At 41.7% G+C, this 22,600-nt stretch overlaps 1 protein-coding gene across 8 annotated transcripts in view; it reads right to left on the reverse strand.

Annotated features, from left to right (window-relative positions):
* The window catches only part of kirrel3b (kirre like nephrin family adhesion molecule 3b), a 164,111-nt gene extending 142,117 nt beyond the window's left edge, over positions 1 to 21,994 (reverse strand). For 7 of the 8 annotated variants that reach the window (XM_075473838.1, XM_075473835.1, XM_075473834.1 and 4 more), the window contains exons 1-2: positions 21,750 to 21,994; positions 21,554 to 21,621 (exon numbers count right to left, since the gene is read on the reverse strand). In XM_075473838.1, coding sequence (XP_075329953.1) covers positions 21,554 to 21,596 — 43 coding nt within the window. In that variant the 5' untranslated portion in view covers positions 21,597 to 21,621; positions 21,750 to 21,994. Of the gene's footprint in view, positions 1 to 21,553 lie in introns of all 8 variants that reach the window. The other variant, XM_075473832.1, reaches the window with a different exon arrangement.
* Positions 21,995 to 22,600: the final 606 nt, after the last annotated feature.

The raw sequence follows: 22,600 nt of genomic DNA on the forward strand, positions 1-22,600 counted from the left end.
ATGTGAGAAAGTGGTAAGAGCAAAGCAGTCAGCTACATCAGTGCAAGTAGAAATGGGCCCTCTGCCGTGGCACACTGCCCAAGCAGAATCAGATGCTGGGAATGGCAATTTATCGGAAAAAGTTCTGGAACTTTTTTGATCCTTTGTTAAATCTAATATGAGATGGCAGCTGCTTTAACTCAGTTCATCTGTAAGAATCAAATCCTGATAGGACATTTCTTTCAATCTGGAACCTGAGCTAGTTAAGTTTAGGAACAGGAACTACTTGGCTATGATTAAGAGAAGCTTTTACTTAAATTCCATCCATTGACGCTGACATTCCTGCTCGTTCACAACAAAGGTACTAAATGTTACCTACCTACTGCATTAGACTGCACTGTATCAGCCTGCAGGGTGTTTATGATGTTCAGTACCTAATTCTGTGAGCAGATGGAACAGAGTAGAGGAACTGATTTACATGGATATGTCATCATAAATTAGATATTTCTGCTTTTAGCTTTATTTTTCCATGTTTTTCATGCAACAACCCCCCTGAGAACCATCAAACGAGATGGAGCTGCATGTGTGCATCCATCTCATCCAGCTAATGCTAAATGGAGGAAAGCTCAATCTTGCATAAAGATATGATCTCTGCATCTGCAAAGCTAGTTGAGCGCAGCACGTTAGTCATCCATAACTGAGCCCCACGTTGAATTCCCCCAACAACATGCCTGCTTTGCTTATTGCCATAGCAACTTAGACTAAGTATTCCCAACTCACAGTGAAGATTTAATGTCTACACAGTAAAGACTCTTATGTATTTTTGGTTTCATGTCTTCTTTTTTTTTTTTTTTTACAAGCGTTTGACAATTTACCAAGGGAAAAGTGCTTATCCTCGAAATTCCTAAATGAGGCTCCAGACATCAACTGTCCCGCAGTTAGTGAGGGCATGCATTGTGAATCTTCATGTTCCAATAAGCCATACACATACCTGCCGCTTACAATAAATGGTGAATACTGCTGAACATTTATTGATATTTGATCTAACTTTCACAGAGTAAGATCAATAGAAAAAAAAAGAAAGATTAAGGGTCATATCTTCAAAGAGTTATGCAACTTTTACTCTGATGCAATGCTGCATTTGTGGTGTTTTTAAAGGCTAATCCCCTACAGTTGCCCGCAGCTGCTGTTTTTTTTTTTTTTTTGTACATTTTAAGCACACAGATGTTGCAGATTGTATTTTTGGAATTTACAGCGATTGATATAAAAAATATGCTGGAAGAAAATTAGACAAAATATATTAAATATCTTCGGTTATCATCTCAGGTTATTAATATCTGGTAAAGAAAAGTGATAGACTTTAGGAATTCAAAGGAATGGGATGCTTTTGATAAATGGGAGTATGTTGGACTTCCAGTTACACAAGTAATGAGCTGCTATTTGACATGGCAAAGAGCATTTTCTGGTGTTGTGACAATGTGCTATCTGACTGTGTCAACTCTACAGGGTAAGTACCAAAGAGCTGTAGCATGGCAGGTTTAAACAATTTGCCCCTCATAATGTTGCACATCTCTGAATTTTGACAGCTGTCTGTGAACTTGCTTTGTTTTATATACAGCAGTTTTCTAGAAGGTTTCATGGAATAATACATTTTGTATCCGTCATAGTCCGAACTAAAAATTACAACAGCAGCTAAACAATTATATGGACAAAAAATAATATTTCAGAATCAGTTTTTAACAATATTTTGATAACTCAGCAACATTAGCAATAAATGTGATTATCATCACTCAACTTTTGTGTCAATATTTAACAGGCACAAATTAAACATCTAAAGAAAGACAATGAAAGTAATCAAAGCTTTATGTTATTTTATTTTCTTCAAACCAGTCAACGGAGAACTATCTGTTTCACATTTCTCTTTTTGCAGCTTTTCAAAAGATTGCTTCACCAGTAAATACAATTCACACCACAGTTATTATTATTTTGTTCTTACTTTTTCCGTGGAACACTGGAGAGCTTAGGTTTAGGTCCTCTTCTGTTTTGATCAATATCTATACAGACCAAAGCCCAACGTAGCTTTGATGGGTTACATGTAAGAATGTTAGCCTTAAAAATAGCCACATATCATGAATACTGTGAATGCCTAATTACAGACAAAAAATAACATCTGGAGGCTGTAAACAAAACAAAACAAGTTCCATTTTTAGTAGTGTCTAACTACTTGGTTGTGTTTTGATAAAGTCTGATGAGAACTGTCCAAAAAAAATAAAAATATGTTGAGCACTTGGAATAAGATTAAGCCCAGTTAGTGCTTCTATTCTGAAGGTGACAGAATAATAGACGTGAGAAAGGGTCCTTTGCCCTCTTTTTCAATGCTCCACGAAAGGAAGATATCAAGACAGGTGGAAGAAATCCTTCTCTCGCCATGGCATGTATATAACCAGAAAGACCTTCACATGGCCCCAGGAGGAAAGATAAAGCAACAGAATACCGTTTCATAAGCACAGATTTACAATAGAAACATATACGGCATGAGCATGAATCACATTGCAGGGATCCAAGACCCACAAATCAAATGATCGGTTTTAAAGATATAGATCTAAAGAACATTACCAAATCCAGTGGGTGTCAAGAAGAAACTGCTTTATTCTTCTATGTTAAATGTAGGTGTTGTAAGTTTACTGTTTGCTTCTAACATTTTCCATGTTAGTGCTCAGAAGAAAAAAATCTTGGTGCCGACCTCTGTGGCGATCACAGTAATCACAAATCGTAGGATTCCAGGCAATAATGGGAACTGGGGTTGAGCTTTGCGGTCAAGTGGATTCATCATGAAAAGTCGAGGTACATCTCATTTATCAAGATCCTTCATCCTATCAAACTCAACAGCTAGCCAATTGGTACTTCAGGTCTTGGAAATTGCCCTTTAACCAAAAAGCCAGGACTCTTTGTCTTCAGTGGTAACACACATACACCGTGGTATAAAAGTGTTGACTGTATATGGCTGTTTTCATGAAAAGAAGTAAATTATTTTGTAGCATTGAGCAATTGCTTTCATCTTGTGGCAAATCTGCTTGTATTACACAATCCAAAGTAGACATGATTTCATAAACCTGACGTATTCCATCCAAATAAGATATGCTTTTAAAACATCTCTTAACGGCTAAGTCTGCTTGCTTTGCATTTCTACTCAGTAATGCTGGTATCTGCTCAATGTTCCAGTTTTCGTTGAATCAACAAATTCTACAGGCAAAAACTAAGTAACTGTATTGGGTTAAGCCTCCTTTAGCTCTGTTTCAGTGTAGATTTGACAACATAAAAATGAGTTTGCATCTGCTTGATTTGAGAGGCTATTAAACAGTAATAAATCTCTGAAGTGGGCTATAAAGAGGGCCAAATTCGGCTACTGGATGGATGAAAGGTCCAGGGAATATTGTACCTTCCTGTTCAGTAATGTGGACTCGCTAGGTAGATTAACATCGGTCCTAAACTGAGTGCTACAGATTGTCGGGATTTAAGGATTTATTGGGGAGGGATTGACGTTAGCGCCTGTAGATCGCGGTGGAGATTGAGAGCAGATGGCTGTGATTTGGGCACGATTATCCAGCCGGTATTGTCACTGATCTCCATCATCCTGTTTCAATTTCTCAGGAAATTCAGCTCATCTCAAACAGAGAATCCAACAGCCACAAGCTCAGGCAATGGAGTCTGTTAATGGGGAGGATTAAAGGTACATCTTCCCTCTTTTCTGTTGCATCTATGTCTCTTTCCTGACATGACCTGATGAAGTCCACTCTCAGTTCATTGCTGTTCATACCAACATTGAGAAACATCTGCCATGTAACCATGGCTTGCCTTAAGTGACTCAGTGAAACTACCAGACTTCCCTTGTTCTCCTAAGGTGGGGGAAATTAGTGCACATAGGAATCAAGGCCATTCTAAAAAAAAAATACATTCCGTTTCAGAGAGGGACAAGGGCCAAAATGACTTCCCAATGAATTATATTAATTTGAAGCAATAGCAAGTAGTGAGTGGTCGAAGGCAAACAATATAAATCTCTAATGTGATCATATGTCATGAAGGTGGTTCTTGGCACCGTAAAGTCCATTAACGGCTAGTTTCTATTGGGTGTGATGGCATGTCCAAAGCTACGCTGCAGTAAGATCGAGCCATATTTAAAACAAGGTTAATCCCAGTGCAGTCTCTGCCTTACAGAGGGTGTGCTAATCTGTGTGCTCTGTTAAAAGCCCCAGGAAGGTTAACTCAGAGGTATTATAGTAGACACAAATGCCTACCTTTAAAAGGCAGACACACACACATCAGACCTCACCTGTGTTTACATAACCAGTTGTCATTTCAGCTGTCAGGGAAACAGGCACAATAGATTGGAACATTTGTTTCTAGCTCTATCCTTTATGGTCAACATTTTAAAGTTAAACTTAAGGGAAAAAAAAACCAGCCAATTTAATTTGTTTCATCTTTCCATCGCTGTAATTGCTTCAGCATCAAATTGAATAGTGAGCGGACTCTGAAGGAAATCAGTTTAATTCATTAACAGTGTTTTTCTTTTTCAGTCTATTTCACACTTTGTGTGTTAAGCAATGAGCACAAAACGTTGGTTCGCCAGCCACAATATACAGTATGCGTGAAAGATAAAACAGATGCTTCAATTTAAAACCAAGGGAGGTTTCATTATTAGATTGTCTTGGAATGAATTTGAAAGAATATAATGTGATCATTTTCAGCGGAAAGTAAGCCCATGGTTCACACTGAAATGGGAGAACGGGGAAAACAAAATCACTCACAGAAACACCTTTACCCGTGTCACCTCACATCGCCTAAAATCCCACTTACGATAAATCTTGCAGAGCGACACATCATCTCGCTTTAAATCACAGTCCCCAAAAATGTGACAGAACCCTACTTGTAAAAAGACTCTGGGCATCTTTTACACTATCTCGGGCTGTGAGTGTGAATCCCACTAGCACAAACTATTAACAAACCCCCCTCTTCTCATTTGAAACCTGTCTATGTGCGTGAGTGTGTGTGTATCAGGGCTGATATACAAGACCCAGGGCAGGTGGCAAACATAGGAGCTCTAAATTTGGAGTCGCTGGCACCTCAATAATGAGAGTGAGGGGCCACTGTGGGTCACCGGCAAATGATGACAACCCCCTGACCCTGTCTGTTCTACATCCACTGCATTAGTGCCACAGAGCCACTTTAGTCAAACAACACTGAATGTGTGGGTTGTGAAGGGGTAGCTGCCGCTGCGACTGTCTTTCTCCAGCTGTTGGAACTTGCTTTTGTCTTTGTGTCTTTTTTTTTTCTTCTCTCTTTTCATTTTGGCCTCTTTTCAGCAATTCAGCTGGGAATAAATAAGAAAAGTCTGTATGCTTGTGTGACTTCAGTGTCAGTGTCTCAGCTAAATGTTTTGCTACTTGTCAACGCAGATTATTCCTAATGCTTCAGCCAACTGTTTCCATGTCGGCACATTCAGTAAACAACACGAATCATTTTCTGGAACTTTTAAACTTTGAGACAGCAGTAGAATCTCTTTCGTCCTCCAGATTTGATGGGATGTTTACCAATGCTAATGAGACCTTTAGAGCAGAGGTTAACATTTATTTTACAGTGAAGGCTACTCCATCTCTACTTATATGTTACGGCATGGGGGAACCTTTAATTTATATCAAAGCTTCACAATGTTTCTATTTTCAGCGTTGGCATTCTCACTCTTTGCTATAGCGATATAAGCATTATGCTAATGAGAGCTTGCCCTGTGAAGAATATATTTGCAGTTGGAAAACATTTTGGCTTCCGCCTTGGGAGCTAATTGAGTACTCTTACAATGCAGTGCTTGGCTGGTTCACGTACACACAGAGGTGGAAAATTCAATTTCACAGCAGGTTTCGAGCACTCTGCAAGAAGAAGCAAAAGAAAAAGTCTTGGCTGGATTAAAGAGTCTGAGCTGGCTCTATGGCTCCATGTCTGGCTCAGTGGGTATATTCTTTTCATTACTCGGTTGTGTTTTATTGTTTTATTGACCAGCTGACAGTGAGACTGAACATGAAAATACAGTTCAGTGTCTAAAGTAAAGTTTTGGTCATTCATCGAATGTGCCATATTTAGCCATGCAGCGTGTGTGTTCAGTGAGTCTAGAGAAATGGTATTGCTTCAGTATAAATTGTGATGAAAGATGTACTGTTGTTATAGGCTGAATAAAAAAAAATAAAAACACTGACAAACATTAAGAAAGTTAAAGTGCAGCAGAGATAGTTGGTGTAGAAAGCTCCAGAGATCTCCATGAATGGATTGGGGTGTTGTTTCTGAAGCTTTTCCAACATCTTAGCTGAGGATGTCACACACAGCATCGGCAGGTAATGAAGGTGAATTTTGCCATCTATACTATCTGATGTTAAACGCACTGCAGTTACTCCAATCTCAATATTACCTTTCGGTCTGCTAACATGGTCAGAAAGCTGACAAGAAAGATGTTCGAGTTGTTCCTGCAGCCATGTGTCGGTGAACCGAATATTGTGATATGTCTTTCTGATATTCCCACTGTGTCCTTGTCAGTGCTCTAATCTCAAAAAAAATAGTTGAAACTTCCTCCTTATTTCTCTCCATTATGTTTCAGCTCTGCATCCACAACATCTCCTCTTCAGTCAGCCTCATTTTGGGGTCTTATCGTAGGCATTATTTAGGCTATATCCAAAGTCAATTTCCATGGTTATGCATCATAACACGTGTTAAAGCTAAAATGCTCATTGAGAAACTCTCAAGAAAATGTAAAGAAAGATGCAACATTTTTAGAGCCACTGGAGCAGGCTGCCACTAGTGCTGCACCATCCGCACAGCCAATAACAACTGATTGCAAGTTTCCATCAAGTATATACAGAAAAAGGAGGGAAACAGAGATAATGATAAAAAGTTTCCTTTAGGTTACTTGTAAGGCTCTTTTGAACACAATCCATGCAGTCATGCTGTATACTAATAAATACAATAGCCTCTACAGACTGGATGTTCGGGTAAACTAAATGACATGTTTAATGATGATATGTATGCAAGTGTCCATGTTTCTGTTAAAATGATTATTATTACTATTATTGTTATTATTATTATCATTATTATCAGCGTCATTATTGCTGTTTAGGCAGTCTTTCTTAAAGGTTCTTAATTTAGTCTCTACGTGTTTAAACTACAAGTCTCAACTGTAAGACCAATGTGCGGATACAAATCATAGCAGGCATTTGTCAGTCACATCAAGCTGATGGTAAATTAATTAAACGGCCCCTCATGAATAAATAGATCAGAGACCTCCACACAGTAGTCTTCAAGTGTCTGTCACTATGACCTGCTCATGCTGTCTGCACGAGTGTGATGCTATCAAAGTATGTATTGCAAGTGGCAGGGGGACCCCAGCTGGTGCCACTGGCGCAGACCTTGACCCAGCCACAGCAATGAGGTCAGCTCCAGTCATGGAGGATTGCTCTTTATGTCTGTCTTGCTGATACAGCACAGACAGAGGGTACAGTGAAGTGTCAGTGAATGGCCTGAAGAAAACTGGAGATAGAGTGGCAGAGATGAACTGGCCTCTCAAACAGATCACATTGCTACCAAAAACACAGACACATATAGACCTACACTCACTATGAAATTTTCAGAATGACATTGCATTGAGTTACTTCATAGCAGAAGTCAAACCTCTGCTTTAGGGATTTTGTTCCATTTGTACAGCAAGTTGGACACATTTTTGTAATCAGAAGTCGCAGTTCTCCGCTGATCGGTTTCTGAAGTTGGCAAGATAAATAAATGGCTGAATAAAATATGTGGTAAACAACACTAAAGGCAGCTGCAGTAGAGAGGATGTTGGGAAGGAAACTTTGAAGGTACGGTTACAAGACTCTCGGGACAACCAGCAGATTCCTCATTGTCATCAGCATAGACATGCCCTTGATAAAAGACGCACATTGCCCCCATTGTTTGCGCCAGAGACTTAGGAAAAAAGTACTTCCCGCAGTGCTCAGAATGCAGAGAAATCTATGTCTTTCAATTACCTTTGGAAGAAACACAACTGAATCAAATTCTTGTCTTACAAATTAAAATCTTTGCACTGATCGATTTTGGGCCCCGAATCCTGTCAAAAGCCATATTTTCTCACAAAAGGCAGTTTTCTTGTTTATTGTTTGTATACTTTGAACCTATAAACTGTTCTGTTCTGCTATGGTGATTACTGTCAATGCCAGGGCCGGGTTTCAATTTGCATTATAATGCAGATCAAGTCGTGTTTTCATTCGGCGCTACATTCCCAGAGTTCTCTGCCAGATAGCAGAGACATTAGCTCTTAGGCATCATGGTGTTGTGCTGAACTCAGTCTCTTGCTAAATGACTTCTAATTCAGTGAGGGCTTTTCTCTCTGAATACCTAGCAATTAGCATTTGATGCTGGAGGTGCTATAGCTTGTGCTTTGGTATAGCAATGGGACTGTGGAGCCTGTGGAGGAGAGGACGAGTGATGTTAATTTCAGTACGGGGGTGGCCAGTCGTGGGAGGATAAAGTTTATATACCAGCCTTTTTTAAAACATTTTAAATGGTGAGCAGTATCTACCACATACCTGAATTTACTGAGGGCATTACGGAAAGTGAGCTCCTATCCACTCTCATTTGCACTTCATGCCAAAGTTTTTCCATGTGGGCAGCCCTCAGTGCGGTTAATGATCTTACCCACCTGCTGTATGTCAACAAGTCAGTTGTCTTTTCAGTGAGCCAAAAAGAGACTGATAGAGAAAGATTGAGGGCAACTGGGGCTTCTCAGAGCGGCCAGGGTTGCTGGGACAAAGAACAAGAGTTCATCTTTTAGTCTGGAGGATGACACAGCCACGCGTTATGGTCTGCCATCCTTTCTAGAGGGTTCGAAGGTCCTTGGCATTTCTGCCACATATAGAAACAGCCACAGACAGGCCAAGCCTGCAAGTGGGATGATGCTTTGTGTGCTGGTGTTTCAAAAAAAAAAAAAAAAAAAAAAGGACAGACCCGTGCATTCTCAAGTCAAATATTTGCCGCTTGTGTGCTACATTTTCTCTCGCACATCTGAGAGGAAACTTAAAGCAAAAACGAAGACAAAAATGAAGTCTGTGTGTTCTCTCTTCCCCCTTAAGACACGGAGCTCTGCCATCAGTCATCTATTTGCTTCACTGACATACAGGCATATGTTAGAGCCGTCCTGTCATGTCGCATTTAGTGAACTTTAAGATGGCCCTGACCTGCTTTATGTCGCCGCAGGGTGAGGCAGCCGTGGGGTGGGATGACGGGATGTAGGCTGGTATGTCGTGTCCCAGCGTGAGTCTCTGGGGTCAGGTATAACTAAGCGCACACGTGATATGCCGTCATCTTAATACTTCCATGTTGCTATTTATTTATTTATTTCTTTGCTGTCATCACACGCACCCCCCCATGCATGCTCTGGTTCAGTTTCCAAACTCTCACTCCAGCCGTGTGACTTAATCAGTCTGACAGACTGTGGGTGCCTGGGGAAAGCCTCTCTCTCTCTACAGTCCCCTTTCTCTTCAAGTTTACGCTCTCTGTGACAAACTCATTCTGGCACCTTTCGAAATGCAGTGCTCTCCCCTGGACGGCCTTCCATGGTTTCTTCACACAACCACACACACACACACGCTTACACGTGCACACACACTCACACTAAGTACATGCCATACACAATGCAAGCGATGTTGCACACAGGTGTGCGCGCTAACACACAAACTCAGAAGTATGCAAAAACTGTGGCAGGACGCACGTTGTCCCGCAGGCAGTCGTATTGTGTCTGACACACCTCTCCCATAACAACTTCTTGCTTCATCTCAAGTGCGCCCTCCAGCAGTTCACATGCATAAAGAAGTAGCCGTTCTTCTTTTTGGTTTATGGTTATTGAGTGAAATTCCTAATTAGTTTTCATTTGAGTCTTGTGGTGTCTGACCCCTCGAGTTATTTTGCAGCGCTTATTACAAAAGCAGTGGGATTCTACGTCCATGGTGCTGGCCAACCTTGGCTCAGGTCCAAAACACTGGCTAACAAAGTGGGTTAAAAAAAAAAATTCAGCTAGTTTTTAAAGACCTCCCTGGATGGATAAATTGCTTTACTATTCAATTCAGCCACACAACAACCCCCCCATGGCATGAATCTCTGAAATTATGAAAATATTCTAATAGTATAAAACGATGTTATCAATATAAACTTCTGGAAATAAAAACAAATGGGAGTGAATTTAGGAAGCTTTTATAAGGTCACAGCAGAAGCAAGAACAGAAATATCTGAAGAACCACTGGCAGTGGGAGAAAAATATATATTTTCACATGGCAGAGTAAACCCTTTGTGATTGACCGTGATTCTCCTTAGTGCCAAATTATTAAAGGAAAAGACCGCTTCAGTTAGCTTCTCCTGCATTCAATCAGATAGGTATAACTCAGTCAAGACTCTGATTCTTTTCCATCCTCAGAAGCAATGCTTTCACTTTACCAAGCTGGGAATTTTCATTCTGTCATTAGGATTTCAATTCTGATAGGATTGTTGCATACTTTTGGGCACTTCTGCATTTTAAAGTTGAAATCTTTCCACCTCGCTCTGCAATTGAACTTTTTTTTCAAAGTGGACCCTCTCTGACCTGCTTTTCTTCAAAAGGTCTGTCGATGCTCTCATACTGATAGTACCTGACAAACATGTCCCCTGACGTACCATTTCCCCTCCTCCCACCTCTTGTTGTTCTCTTCCACATGTCTAAGCATTTTAATGACATGGGCTTCAAGGCTTTCTCTGGCTGTATTGGACCAAGGGTCCTAAAGAGCAGAGCGATCTACAGGATTTCATTTTTCTATTATTTCCTGGGAGGCAAAATAAGGAGAAAGGTGAGAGAATCGCAACACAGAAGGACGGGTATGAGGAGTCAGATGAGGGATGTTTTTTTTTTTTTTACCACTCTCAATTCTGAACAGAAGCAATAAAGAGAACAAAATATTTCCTGTCTTTAAAAGTGGCAATTTGTCCATTTAATGCCTGTGCCATGTGGGCTTGACATTCTTTCATTAACTCTCACTCGCTGCACTAATTTCAGTCCGTTTTCCTTTTATTTCGCGGCTGATAATTCTCGCTTTATTTCCATTAAGCTTTGTTTGTTCACTGCGATCTGTTGCCGCAATTTATTAGGGCCGTCAGCTTAAATGATGTGGCATGCCGACACGGCCTGGCAAATAGTGTCTCCCCCTTTCCTCTTCTCCTTTTATGGAAAGCTGCCCTAGTTTTGCACAGGGTGGAAGAGAGAAACATTACAATTAAGGTGGCGACTTCGACCCCCTGGTGGCCATGCTCGGAGACCAGATGTCCTGTCAGAGAGATGCTGGCCCTCACCTCCAGGGATCTCTGGGTTGAAATCTGGACCATGTCTCAGTGGGGGAACACCACTGCTCCCGTTCCACCATTAATTTAAGAAGATACAAGATTCTTCAAGTATGAGCCTTTGTTCTTATTCCTTTTATATATATTGGAGTTATTTAACTGTTCAAATAAGGGCTGTCACAAAAGGAGAGTTCACAAGCATTAACAATAGTAATATTATTGCAATGTCAACAGAAAACTTGTTTTATTATCATCGTTATCACCCCTACCAGCATATTGCAATATCCCCTGTTTAAATCCACTCAACTGATTTGATGCATTAGCAACCCAACAGTACCAGAGCACTAAAAGCATGATTTACTACAATAGAGGGCCATAACACTGATTGGTGAAAAGAAATTGTACAATACCTCTTGCTTTAGCAAACCTTTGGTTTATCAACTCAATTCTGACGGATGAAATTAGACTTCTTGAGCACAATTAATCTGTTTGGTAAATGCAGTTGAGCTTTTTTCATTTCTCACCCCACTTCGGGCTCTGTTGTTTGACAGATGTCCTGCGATAGGTGCTACACAAAGTGCACGTCACTTCTTTCACATGGGGCCTTAGAGGAAATGCAATCAAAAAAATATGAAGAGATTTGGAAAAAAAATCTTCTCTTTTTCATTTCCAAGCCCAGGATGCTGCCTTCCTCTGTCATTTTGTCCTGTTCTCTTTTTTTACAAGGCAGCTGCTGGTTTTCGAGATGAAAGACACTTGTTTGGCAGTCTTCAAAGAGTCACAGAACTCTAAAAGTCACTTGTATCGCAGAGCTGTTCATTCCCCATTTTATATCCAATATGGAGGTGATGATCAAAAGGGTCTGAGCTGAGGGAGACGCTAAAAGATGTCTGGTTTTGTTGTAAACAACAGTGATACCAATTCCCAGACACACACAAGGACTGTCCTTCAGCTCAAGCTGGACATATCGCACTTCTGTATTTGAGATGATGCAACACTAAGAACAAGTGTGGATCGATTTTTTTGGGAGGGTTTGAATTATAGATGTGATCCAATATATACGACATTTAAGCAATCCAGTAAATTGATTCTACACCTTTCATCTCGTTTCACATTCAGAGAGAAAAATATAAAAGCATTAGGGAGTTACAGACAGCCTAAGAGTGAAGACTGACAGAAAACTCCATTAACTTTACACTCAGTGCGAAGCACACCCATCTGGAGGACATTCTTCAGGCGGCAGAAGATCCAACAAAAATTTATGAGATGGTTTCTCCATGTTCCAAATGAGGCTGTGTCAGAGTTTGTACAGCTGCTCTGAGCAAATTAAATTTTTTTAATGAAAGCCTTGTTAATAATTCATCCGCATAACCTGGGGAAAGATTAGAGGCCGTGCACTGGAGGTGATGGGGGGATTGGTTGAGACCTCTGAACGTCCCGCTTGGTGCCGCTACCATCATCTTAAGATGCACCGCTGCATTTTTCATGCCCTGTTGTGCCCGTGTCACACAGTACTGGGACACGGGCGACGTACGAGGTGAAACATAATTTAAAAGTTGCGCAAGGGTATTTTTAAAAACCATATTTGGTTATATGACTCTGCCAGTCTGCCCAGTGCAAACAGCAGTGTCCTCTGAAAAGCCATTGTGATGTAGTTTGAGCCAAAGCTGTTTGGAGTGAGATAGGAAAACAATGTAAAGTAATAGAATTAGCGTGCGACCAAAGTGAGGAATAATCACATTTGTGCTTGTTTGCACAGACACACAAATGCTCTGCACAGACTGAAAAATCGCTGGCATTAAGGCTTAGAGTCTGCAAGACACAGATATGTTTTAATTTTCGACAAAAATTCTCTTCTTTTGAGATCTCTCTCCCCACCCGTCTTTGTTGCTCTTTATTCTCCTCTCACTCCCTTTCCTAAGCGCGAGATACATTTGTTTACCTTGAAGGGCATGTGTTGTCATTACTATCATCCGTCTACTGTTAGATAACTTTTCCTCTGAGTAGGGAGAAAACCCTCCAGCCATCCTCGTTGAGGAATGTAAGAAAAGGACTCTAACCTAAATAGTGCCTTCCTCCAGTGACTTCACAAAAGAATTTAATCATATTTTCATTTTTTCCGACATATTCTGTTTGCAATGTGACCGCTGCTCTCAACACTCCCTCAAAATGACATGAAGACATGTTAAGATGAATACTGGTACGATAATGACATCATTTATCACAAACTCCAACGCTGCTTTCCAAGATACGCGTCTTTGCACACTGCCATTTTCCCTGAGATGTCTAACAGGTATCAGGGATGAAATGGGACCCAAATGGCAGTGAAGCCGATCACTGAGCCCTTCTTATCTGGATACAGTGATCGTAACCAGGGTGCCAGCAATTGAAAGTCCATTTTATTGCGACCGGTGTCACTTTCCGCTCTTGAAAGACGAAACCATAACCGTGGCGGAGCTGCCCACCCTCTGTAGCCATCTTGCCTGATCTCACTCCTTTTCAGGGAGATGACCGCTCATCCGTCATTACACGTGCTCCTCTGTTGTAATATTATAGCTTTAGATGAGGCTTCAGTAAACTGGCATAGCTTTTAGGGCTCTCTTGCTCTTGCCACTCTAATCTAATCTTTGCTGTGGAGTCGGTTCATCATCGTGCACCGCAGGCATTTTTCGTGTCCCTGTGCTCTTGGTTGCACAGGAAGTAATGGATGGCCATGCTCTTGGCTCACCCCAAGGCTCTCTGGTTCCTCTTCAACTGTTTGTCTTCAGGTTGTCTCAAATGGGTCTGAGCTGTGGTATTTTGATTTGATTAAACCAGGTTTAAAAGGTTACACACAGAGAGGCAAGACATTTACTCCTCCTTCGACTGTGAGCTTGTCCTCTGCCATTTAGCATTGGGGAGTGGCCAAAAGAAAGTGGAAAACTGAAATGACTTCTATGCTCCTTTGTGATTTGCACTAATGTCCCCCAGGGATTGAGCAATGACCACTGCGAGTTCCCCCAGGATGCCAGCACAATCGAAACCCCTGCCAACAGATTTGAAAGGATAACAAATCGTTTATATTTCCCCCAATGCTCATTGGCATTTTGTTTCCGTGCCTCTACAATATCAAATTGCACTTGATAGAATAAAATAAAAACCAGAGAATGCGAAAAGAGCTCTTGAACCTCCAAATGAGTCAAGTGAAGATTGAAGTGGGCACTAAAAACGTTAATTATACATTAATGCACTTTGTTTATTCAGTTTTCTGACATTCACTTGAAGAACTGCAATGATGAAAAAAAAAAAGGAAGAGGGGCTAAGACTTTAAGATGTATGCAAATGCAGAGACCCAGGGTGGTGAAAAAAACTAGGGATTGCTTTAGCTGATCCTGCCTGTGACACCAAATTATCACTGCGTATAAAAATAGGACATGTATTAAAGCAGGGTGAGAGCGAATCCCAGCAGCACCATATTAAAAGAAAAAGAAAAAAACATCAGAGGAGCAGCCCTGTAATCAATGCAACTATGTTTTTTTATTTGGATTTAGTAACATTTTCAGTCAATACAATACTTCATTCATATCAGGTTATGGAATCTACCAGTGCTAAGCAGGTGTCATTGCTCTCATAGTCCAGAGTTTATAATGTGGTATTGTAATCAAACACATTTTACTTTGGTAATGCGAGGGTAAGCAGTGTATGGCTGTTTTCATACATGCTACATGAAATGGAGTCCTGAGATGTTCTACAGAGGTAGCATGTGAGAATGCAGTATATTAACATATCAACACAAAGATTATCTGCAATTCTCAACATATAAAGGAAACTCTTTATTTCAACAACCTAATTTTTGAGCCAAGTGCTGCCTCCTGCATGCTCTAGAGAGCTTAATTTCCAGCCCATCTCCAGATAGCCTCCTGCTGTGGTGCGCTTATGTGAACAACAACTGTAGAAAAAGCTTGGACCAAATTGTCTGTGCTTTCTCCTGAAAAATCTCTTGTACTAATGTGTGAAAACGGCTTATATACTGGTCCTTCTGCATTAAGCTTTGCCTTGTAAACGTCTATAATGACACAGAGCCACGCTGAATTCCCTCCGTGCATACCAAGGAGCCAGCCTCGCACAGTTTCTAAGGCTACCTAAACTTTCCAAACAACAAAAGACAATTAGAAAATGGCACAGTGCCAACATTGGAAGTTGTAAAAGAGTTGTTTTTTTTTTTGAAGAGGGGTGGTGTGAAGGACAGTTTTTAACCCCTATTTCAACGCTGCAATGAATAGTGAATGGAACTTTCTTCCCAACTGTTTAATTGTCTTTGTGGAACAGGCAGGTGGTGAAAAAAAGGGGGAAAAAGATGCCCACCTATAGAGTGTATGGGAGCGTTGGGGGAGGGTGACAGCATTATAAATCCTTCGTTCTAAAAACCCCGACCCCCCCCACCCTTCCACATCCCCTGGCAGATTTCAAAAGTTTAGTTTGGATCAGGAGCAAGTTTGTGCCCCTATTGTGTCAGATGTGCTTTGCTGAATAAAACATCTTTTGGTATCAGTACCACATCAAATGGCCTTTCAAAAAGCCATGCCTCTCGCCATTGGTGTCTGGTGCCACAGAGAGAAGAGTTTCCCTATCTCTGTAAGAAATAGAAGGTATCGAGCCCTTCCATCTAGCAATGCTTTGCAAAATATAGATGCTAAAACGGAATAGCCGAAGTTGAGAGCTAATGAAATGCCAGAGCCACATGACTGCAAGAGACTGTTCAAAGCAACAATGTTTTGCAACTGTTCCCATGAGTGCTCTTTACTATATTTGAGTCCAAGATATGCACAACAGCCCTGAGATTTGCTTTCAAATGAAAATGCGTGCTATTTTGTGCCAGTATTAATGGCGGGCGGAGCTACCTCCTCGTTCGCCCATATGTGAGAAGCTTCTGCCTTCTTATATTTTACTTATACACATTAAAAGGCTGATTTGCATTTATATTGCTGTTGAAGAATTGCAGCTGTAATTGTAAGACCACAGAGGCAACATGTAAGCAGACAGATATAGAAAGCTTGTGAAGTGCCCGACACAAACAGACGACAGTCTTGTTCCCACTTTATCTTCATGTACAGCTACGATCCGTCATTTTTTTCACAGTCAAGCAATCAATGACAGAGTGTGCTGTCCTTACTTGTTGCGGTTGCCTGAATAAGCTTTTGATAAACAGATTTTTCAGTGGCAATGTCAGCACTTAGTAGTATTTAGGCCACATCTCTGTTCTGTAGTATGTTTCACTACACTCCGCCCAAATTGATACCATTAGGGTATTTCAATTAGCTTACAGACCAAATGACTCATAGTTTTATCAAATTTTGCCAGAGGCTAAACATAGCTTTATGTCATCCATTGAACCAACATAAACATAATTTCAAAGAGGAAAAAATAATTATTTGTCTACTGCAAACTGTTTGTGCAACACATAAGCTATTTTAACCCGTCTTGTTAACATTTTCCACTGCATTTCTTGACTTTCTTTTCATTTCGGTTTATATCTACTGACAAATGTTGAGTCGAGCTCATCGGAGTAACACATGCCAGCAAAAAAAACATACACATGTTTAGAAAAAAATATGATTTATGGATCTTCTTTATTCGGAGAATGGATTGCCTAAATGCATCTACGCAGGAAATAAGATGGAGTTGACTCATCCCTGTGCAGAGAACTTTGAATGATACGAGACTTTCAGAGACATTTCAGAATGTCTTGAACAAAGGCTTATTAGTGTCTCAGCTTTGCCAAGCAAGATTTCAACTCAAAAGGGAAATACTTCTTATCATTACAATGTTTGAACCCACGTCACGCAGCACCTGTGTCCTGCAAACAATCCCAGATGCCAGTAAGTAAAGAATAGAAAAAAGAAAAAAATCCCCCTCAGCTGAGAAGACACTGGATTAGCGGATAAAAGACACGGTTGTGTTAAAACCACCAACATATTTCTTCTTCCCCAGCTGTGCCAATGTTTTGTCCTCTCCAAGAAAAAAACAACACATTGTGATCCACCAATGCTCTGCTTCCAGCACCCCCACAATGGAACGCACACAGCCCAGTGGAGGTGCCTTTAGTTGCTGCAGTGGGAAAACATAGCATGTTGTTGCCTGTGCATTAAACTGCAATTTAGGAGCCAGTAATCCGTGCCATAATCTCTCACCAAATAAAATCCTGAGCTGGGTTAGAGAGGGCTTCCACACTCCTCTATATCTTTAACAGTAGAACTGCTGGTAAGTGTTTTTTGTTTTGTTTTTTTAAAAACAGGACCGATACTATAATTTTTCTTGTCTCCCAAGGCTCTTAAAAGGATGGGGATCTGACAACAAAGAGCTGAAAGAAGAAGTGCAGCTGCTACCCTTGCCTTCACAGGTGACCCAGTGATCACAACGGCATCTGGTTGAATTACTTAACACTGCCGCCCAACAGACATGTAATCCAGGATAATGCCCTTTTGCTGAGTGCTCCAATCTGGATAAATTCGTCCCAGAGGAATGGGATCCAGTAGCAGAGTCTCAGAGAGAGGAGATGAGAGGCTTGGGGTTGATTGGTTGGTATTAAAGGGAACTGTTGGGGCTGGGAAGAGGGTCTTCTCGATAGATAATGAAGCCCAACAGTAAACAGCTTGGTTTTTGTTGACTGAAAGGATGACGAGAAGCAGATCGTTGCCTGGTTTTCCAAGAAGACTTCACTCTAATTATTTTTCCTTTCCTGGGTGACCTGAATCCTGACAGACTCAAAATAAGGCTTTCACTTGCACTGTCACTGGACTTACTGTACATCACACAGATTAAACACATTCAGCCCATAATATTAGATGATCTCTGTATTTATTTGTTGATCAGTGTCATCATGTAAATGAAACAGTATTTTTTTTTTTCCTTTTTTCTTTTTCTGACACGGTGTCAGAGAAAGATTTTTCTTTGAAATTGGATTCCTTTGAATACCACAGCCACTGACAAGTTCCAGCTGTCCAACGGCAGCCTCTAAGATTATTTATTCATATGTTTACTTATTACCATAAATATCCAACAGGGCGTTCGGCTCAGAAGGATTACAGTGGGCTTAAATCTATCGTGGCACAGAAATGAGCAGGGGTCACAGCGACTGAGGTGACTTAAGCTGGCTAGCCTTGATGGGACACGCAGCACAAACAAGAAAACAAACTGCATGCCACCAGGCTCTATCATGATCTGATGACATCGTGCATCACTTAATGTGTGACTGTTGTGTATGTGATGGGAAGGTCAAGACATAAAAAGTTTCTTTTGTGTCCATTTTTTCTTTGTGAAGAACCGAGAATGACTTCTCCGTCCACAAAAACCTACAAATTCAAACGTGACACTGGAATGATATTTAATCACAATTTGGTTGAGAAATGTGTATCAAACCCTGTTGTCCATGAAAAGCGGATTTAGAGTCATCATACAGCATTCGATAAACGGGAGTAAATTAAATAAGGATTGTGGGAGGTGGGGGCAGATATGCTCTTCAGGACTGAGAAACAGCTTAGTGCGGCTTGGTGGTGTCGCCAGGGGTTCTGACAGGACATAGATGGGGGACTGTGAGATAATGAAGGTGACCGGGGGGGGGGGGGGGGGGGTCAGTAAGGGGCAGGAGAAGATTAGGAAGATTCTGTATTGTGCTGCAGCTCTGCCCCTAGTGGAAGAGGTTTGTTTTCAAGGCAATCCGGCATATTGACAGTCTTCGGCAGTTTGCGTGACACTGTGTCATGATGATGCAAAAATATAAATGAAGAAGAGAAAGAGAGAAAAGGACAGATACGAAATGCAAACCTCTCTGAAAAAGTTCCATATTTCACCCTTTCGCTCACAAAAACAGGGGCACTTAATTACCCACAGAAAATAGATGAATAAATAAAAAGTTAGAAAGAAATAGTGAACTTAAGAGATGTTGTGCACAGCCTGGATGTGTGGTGAGATGAAGGAAGAACAGCTGAGAGGATACGGTCGTGGTCTTGGACAAGTTTGGTGTGAGGTCAGTGTGTTGCTTGAGACTTGCCTCCCTGATCCCCTTGACTTGTGCTGTGTCATCTGTCACTGGCTGGAGAGGTGACAGCAAAGAGGAGAGGTGCCCTAGATGTACTTACAGCAGCACAGGGATGATGGAGCGCAGCCCCCAACAGCTTTCCCTCTTATTATTCTCCCGCTCTGACTTGTTCGTTTTGGAACATTTACTTCTCAAAGTTGTGAGAGAGAAACTGCTCGGTGCTTCTGCGTTTCGACTGACTCTTCTCTCTTATATACTCCTTCTCTCATTTTCACACCCTCTGCGATTGTCTCATAGGATAAAGTAGCTGCATCAAAGTATATGACTGGTATGACCACAATTCCCCTCTTTCCCCCGTTCATAAAAACGAGATTGTTTTTCCACAGCTTTCTGCTGACACCGGCTTGAAACATAAACAGAGCCATAATTTGTACAACAGTAAGCTTCGGTGAAGCCCTCCTTTCTCTCCAGGGGCATGCGAAGAGAAGGCTGGTTGTTATCTCCTGTTTACCTGGTAGGGAAAGCGGTATTCTACATTATGGTAATAACCAACCGTGCTGAAAAGCACAGAAATCCCATTTCATTCAAGTTTGTTGTTGCCAGAACTGTGGCTCGACCTGTCAGGATACGTGAACGAGAATGTGATGGATAGAGGCTAATAACTCAAAGGAAAATGTGGGAATAGAAATGAATCAAAGCAGCGGTTTTGGAGTCTAATATAACAATGTCAGCCGTCGGTGCAAAACTTAGCAGATGCTTAACAAAGTGGAAGAGGAGAGACTAATGACTGATGATGGATTTCTGCAGCACAGTAAGCACACCTGGTTCAGAAAGACTGGATGAAAAATGCAAGAGTTCCACCACTGAAATCAGTTTCAAGCTGATGTCTTCTGATGGCTTCATTTTCTGTTTGTTTCTACGTGAAAAATAAGACGGCAGAAAATCACATATTCACCGCTAAATTGTGGTGTTTCATGAGCAGCAATCTGAATTATCAACTCTAAATCAAGATGCGGAACAGCTGAAGTCAGCCACCAGGAAAATGATCTTGTTCACCAATTTTCATTTGTTGCCGCCGTTTCAGTCAGCACGCTGCCAACTCTGAGCTGTCAATTACCGCACGACACGTCAACAAACTGACACGTCGGGGTTAAGGAGACAGAGTCTTGCCTTTTCTGTGCCTCTTCTAAACAAAAGGTTACAACTCCCTCCGGGAAACGTCTATACGACACGAGTATGCATCGACACATACGCACATTCACTCAGTCGGTGCCCTCCTTAGGATGTGTACCAGACTGACGGGGTCAAACTTTGAAAAGAAGTGTCGGCTTTGTCATTGACCCTGACCCCGCACAGCATAAACCAGGGCGCTCGCTGTGAGCCGGCGTGATGCTGCGAACTGACAAACAGCCACTGCCTGATTCAGCCCTGTGCGCCCCATACATCACACTGACACCACGGGGGGAAGAGTTCTGCTGTACTTTACTCACTTCTATTGTTTTCCAAAGACAACCACCTGGTGGCAATCTGGGGAAACAACTAATCCATCCTCATCCCATCCACAAACAGACTGTCTAGGAATAAAAATAACAACAGATACTGTCCAAAGGGATGGAGCTGCCAAGATATACTCATGAGTCTGCCTTCTGAAGCCCTTTACTGTTGACTTTTTCACTCTCCAGTCTTTTAACTAAACCCCCCTTGTTGGTACCATTGGGGAAGGGCTGTCAGTTCAAAACAATGTGACTCAGGAGTGAATGCTTGACTGAACTGCACTGGGGTTAGAGACTTTTGTTTGCGTGTGTGTGTGTGTGCGTGCGTGTGTGTGACGGGCATATAAAGCTCACATAGGAAGCATTAAACTTGTCTGGTCAGAAAGCAATAGCATACTACAGACGGAGAAAAGTGCAAGCTACAACACGGCTCCTAAACCCTGGTGCGGGCTCTCAGACTTTTTCCTCAAATTTCCCCATTTCTCTTTTGCCTCAGCATCACTGTGCACACCGGACCTATGTGTAAGAAGCAGTCAAAATCATAGATGGTATGACAAGCTCAGACATCACAGCAAAAGATGAATTCAGAGACACAGCTTTCAGCCAGCAAGTCACATAGCAATCACAAGCGCGCAAGATGTGATAGATTAGCAACTTCATCTGGAAAACTTACCATGTCCGGTGAGCCACAGGAGAAGAAGGACCCAAGGGATCATAACTGGGAAGTGGAGAGGGCAAAACCTACGAAAAACAGTAGGCGAGTGTGAAATTGAAGTTGGCAGGCACAAAGAAATGCACAAGATGAGACAGAGCTCCTCTGTGCTGCTGGGGGGACGACGCTACAGTCCCTTAGTGGTGTCCTCTTTTACCAGTGGAAGGCTGGTTGTCTGTCTTCTGTCCTTCTCCTCTTCTGCCTATTCGTCCTCTTCCTTGCCTCTCTCTGTGGCTCTTTCTTCTGTGTGTCACTCTTCAGAGTAGCCGGCTGCCTGCTCTGCCTCACGCGCGCTCTTGGTGATGTGAGCTTGTAGACTTTCTGTGTCCTCGCTACTGACTCTCAGAATACACATGCTCACTCTTCCTCTCTCGCTCGCACGGTTTCTCATTGCTCATCCATTCTCGGCGTCTTCAGCCCTCACTTGCCCCCCACCCCTCCCTCCTCTCCCTTCTCTTTCTCTCTTTCTCTCCCACTCACTCAGCAGTCAGGGGGTAGAGCTCCAGACTCCTCCCTCGTCCATCTCTCTCTGCCTCTCAGCCTTGGCTGTCTGGGTGGCTGTGGCTGAGTGCAGGGCTGCGAGGCTGGGGTCCTCACACTGGGAACGAGAGCAGCCATGGGAGAAACAGAAAGGGAGCAGCTCAATTAGAATGAGAATAGGACCCAGACGTCTATAGCTACATTTAAAGCAGACATAAACAAAAAAAAAGGACATTTTCCCTTCCTCCCACTCAAGACCTTTGCCTTTTCTTTTCTTTTTTTGGGGGGCGATTCTATGGATGGAACTGAATTTTTGTGATCCTTGTGGCTGAATAAAAACCACATTAGCATTCAAGACAAAGGCTTGCATTCATATCCAATTTTATTGGGGTTAAACTAGATCCACAGTTCTCAAACTCAGGGAGCCGAGATGCAGGACACCATAATATGCTCAAATTTACTCCATACTATCCATATATAAAACACCTTTTCCAGCTAGAACTGTAAAGAAATATAAAAAAAAAAAAT

Source organism: Odontesthes bonariensis, chromosome 9 (assembly GCF_027942865.1).
Source record: "Odontesthes bonariensis isolate fOdoBon6 chromosome 9, fOdoBon6.hap1, whole genome shotgun sequence".
Taxonomy (NCBI): Eukaryota; Metazoa; Chordata; class Actinopteri; order Atheriniformes; family Atherinopsidae; genus Odontesthes; species Odontesthes bonariensis.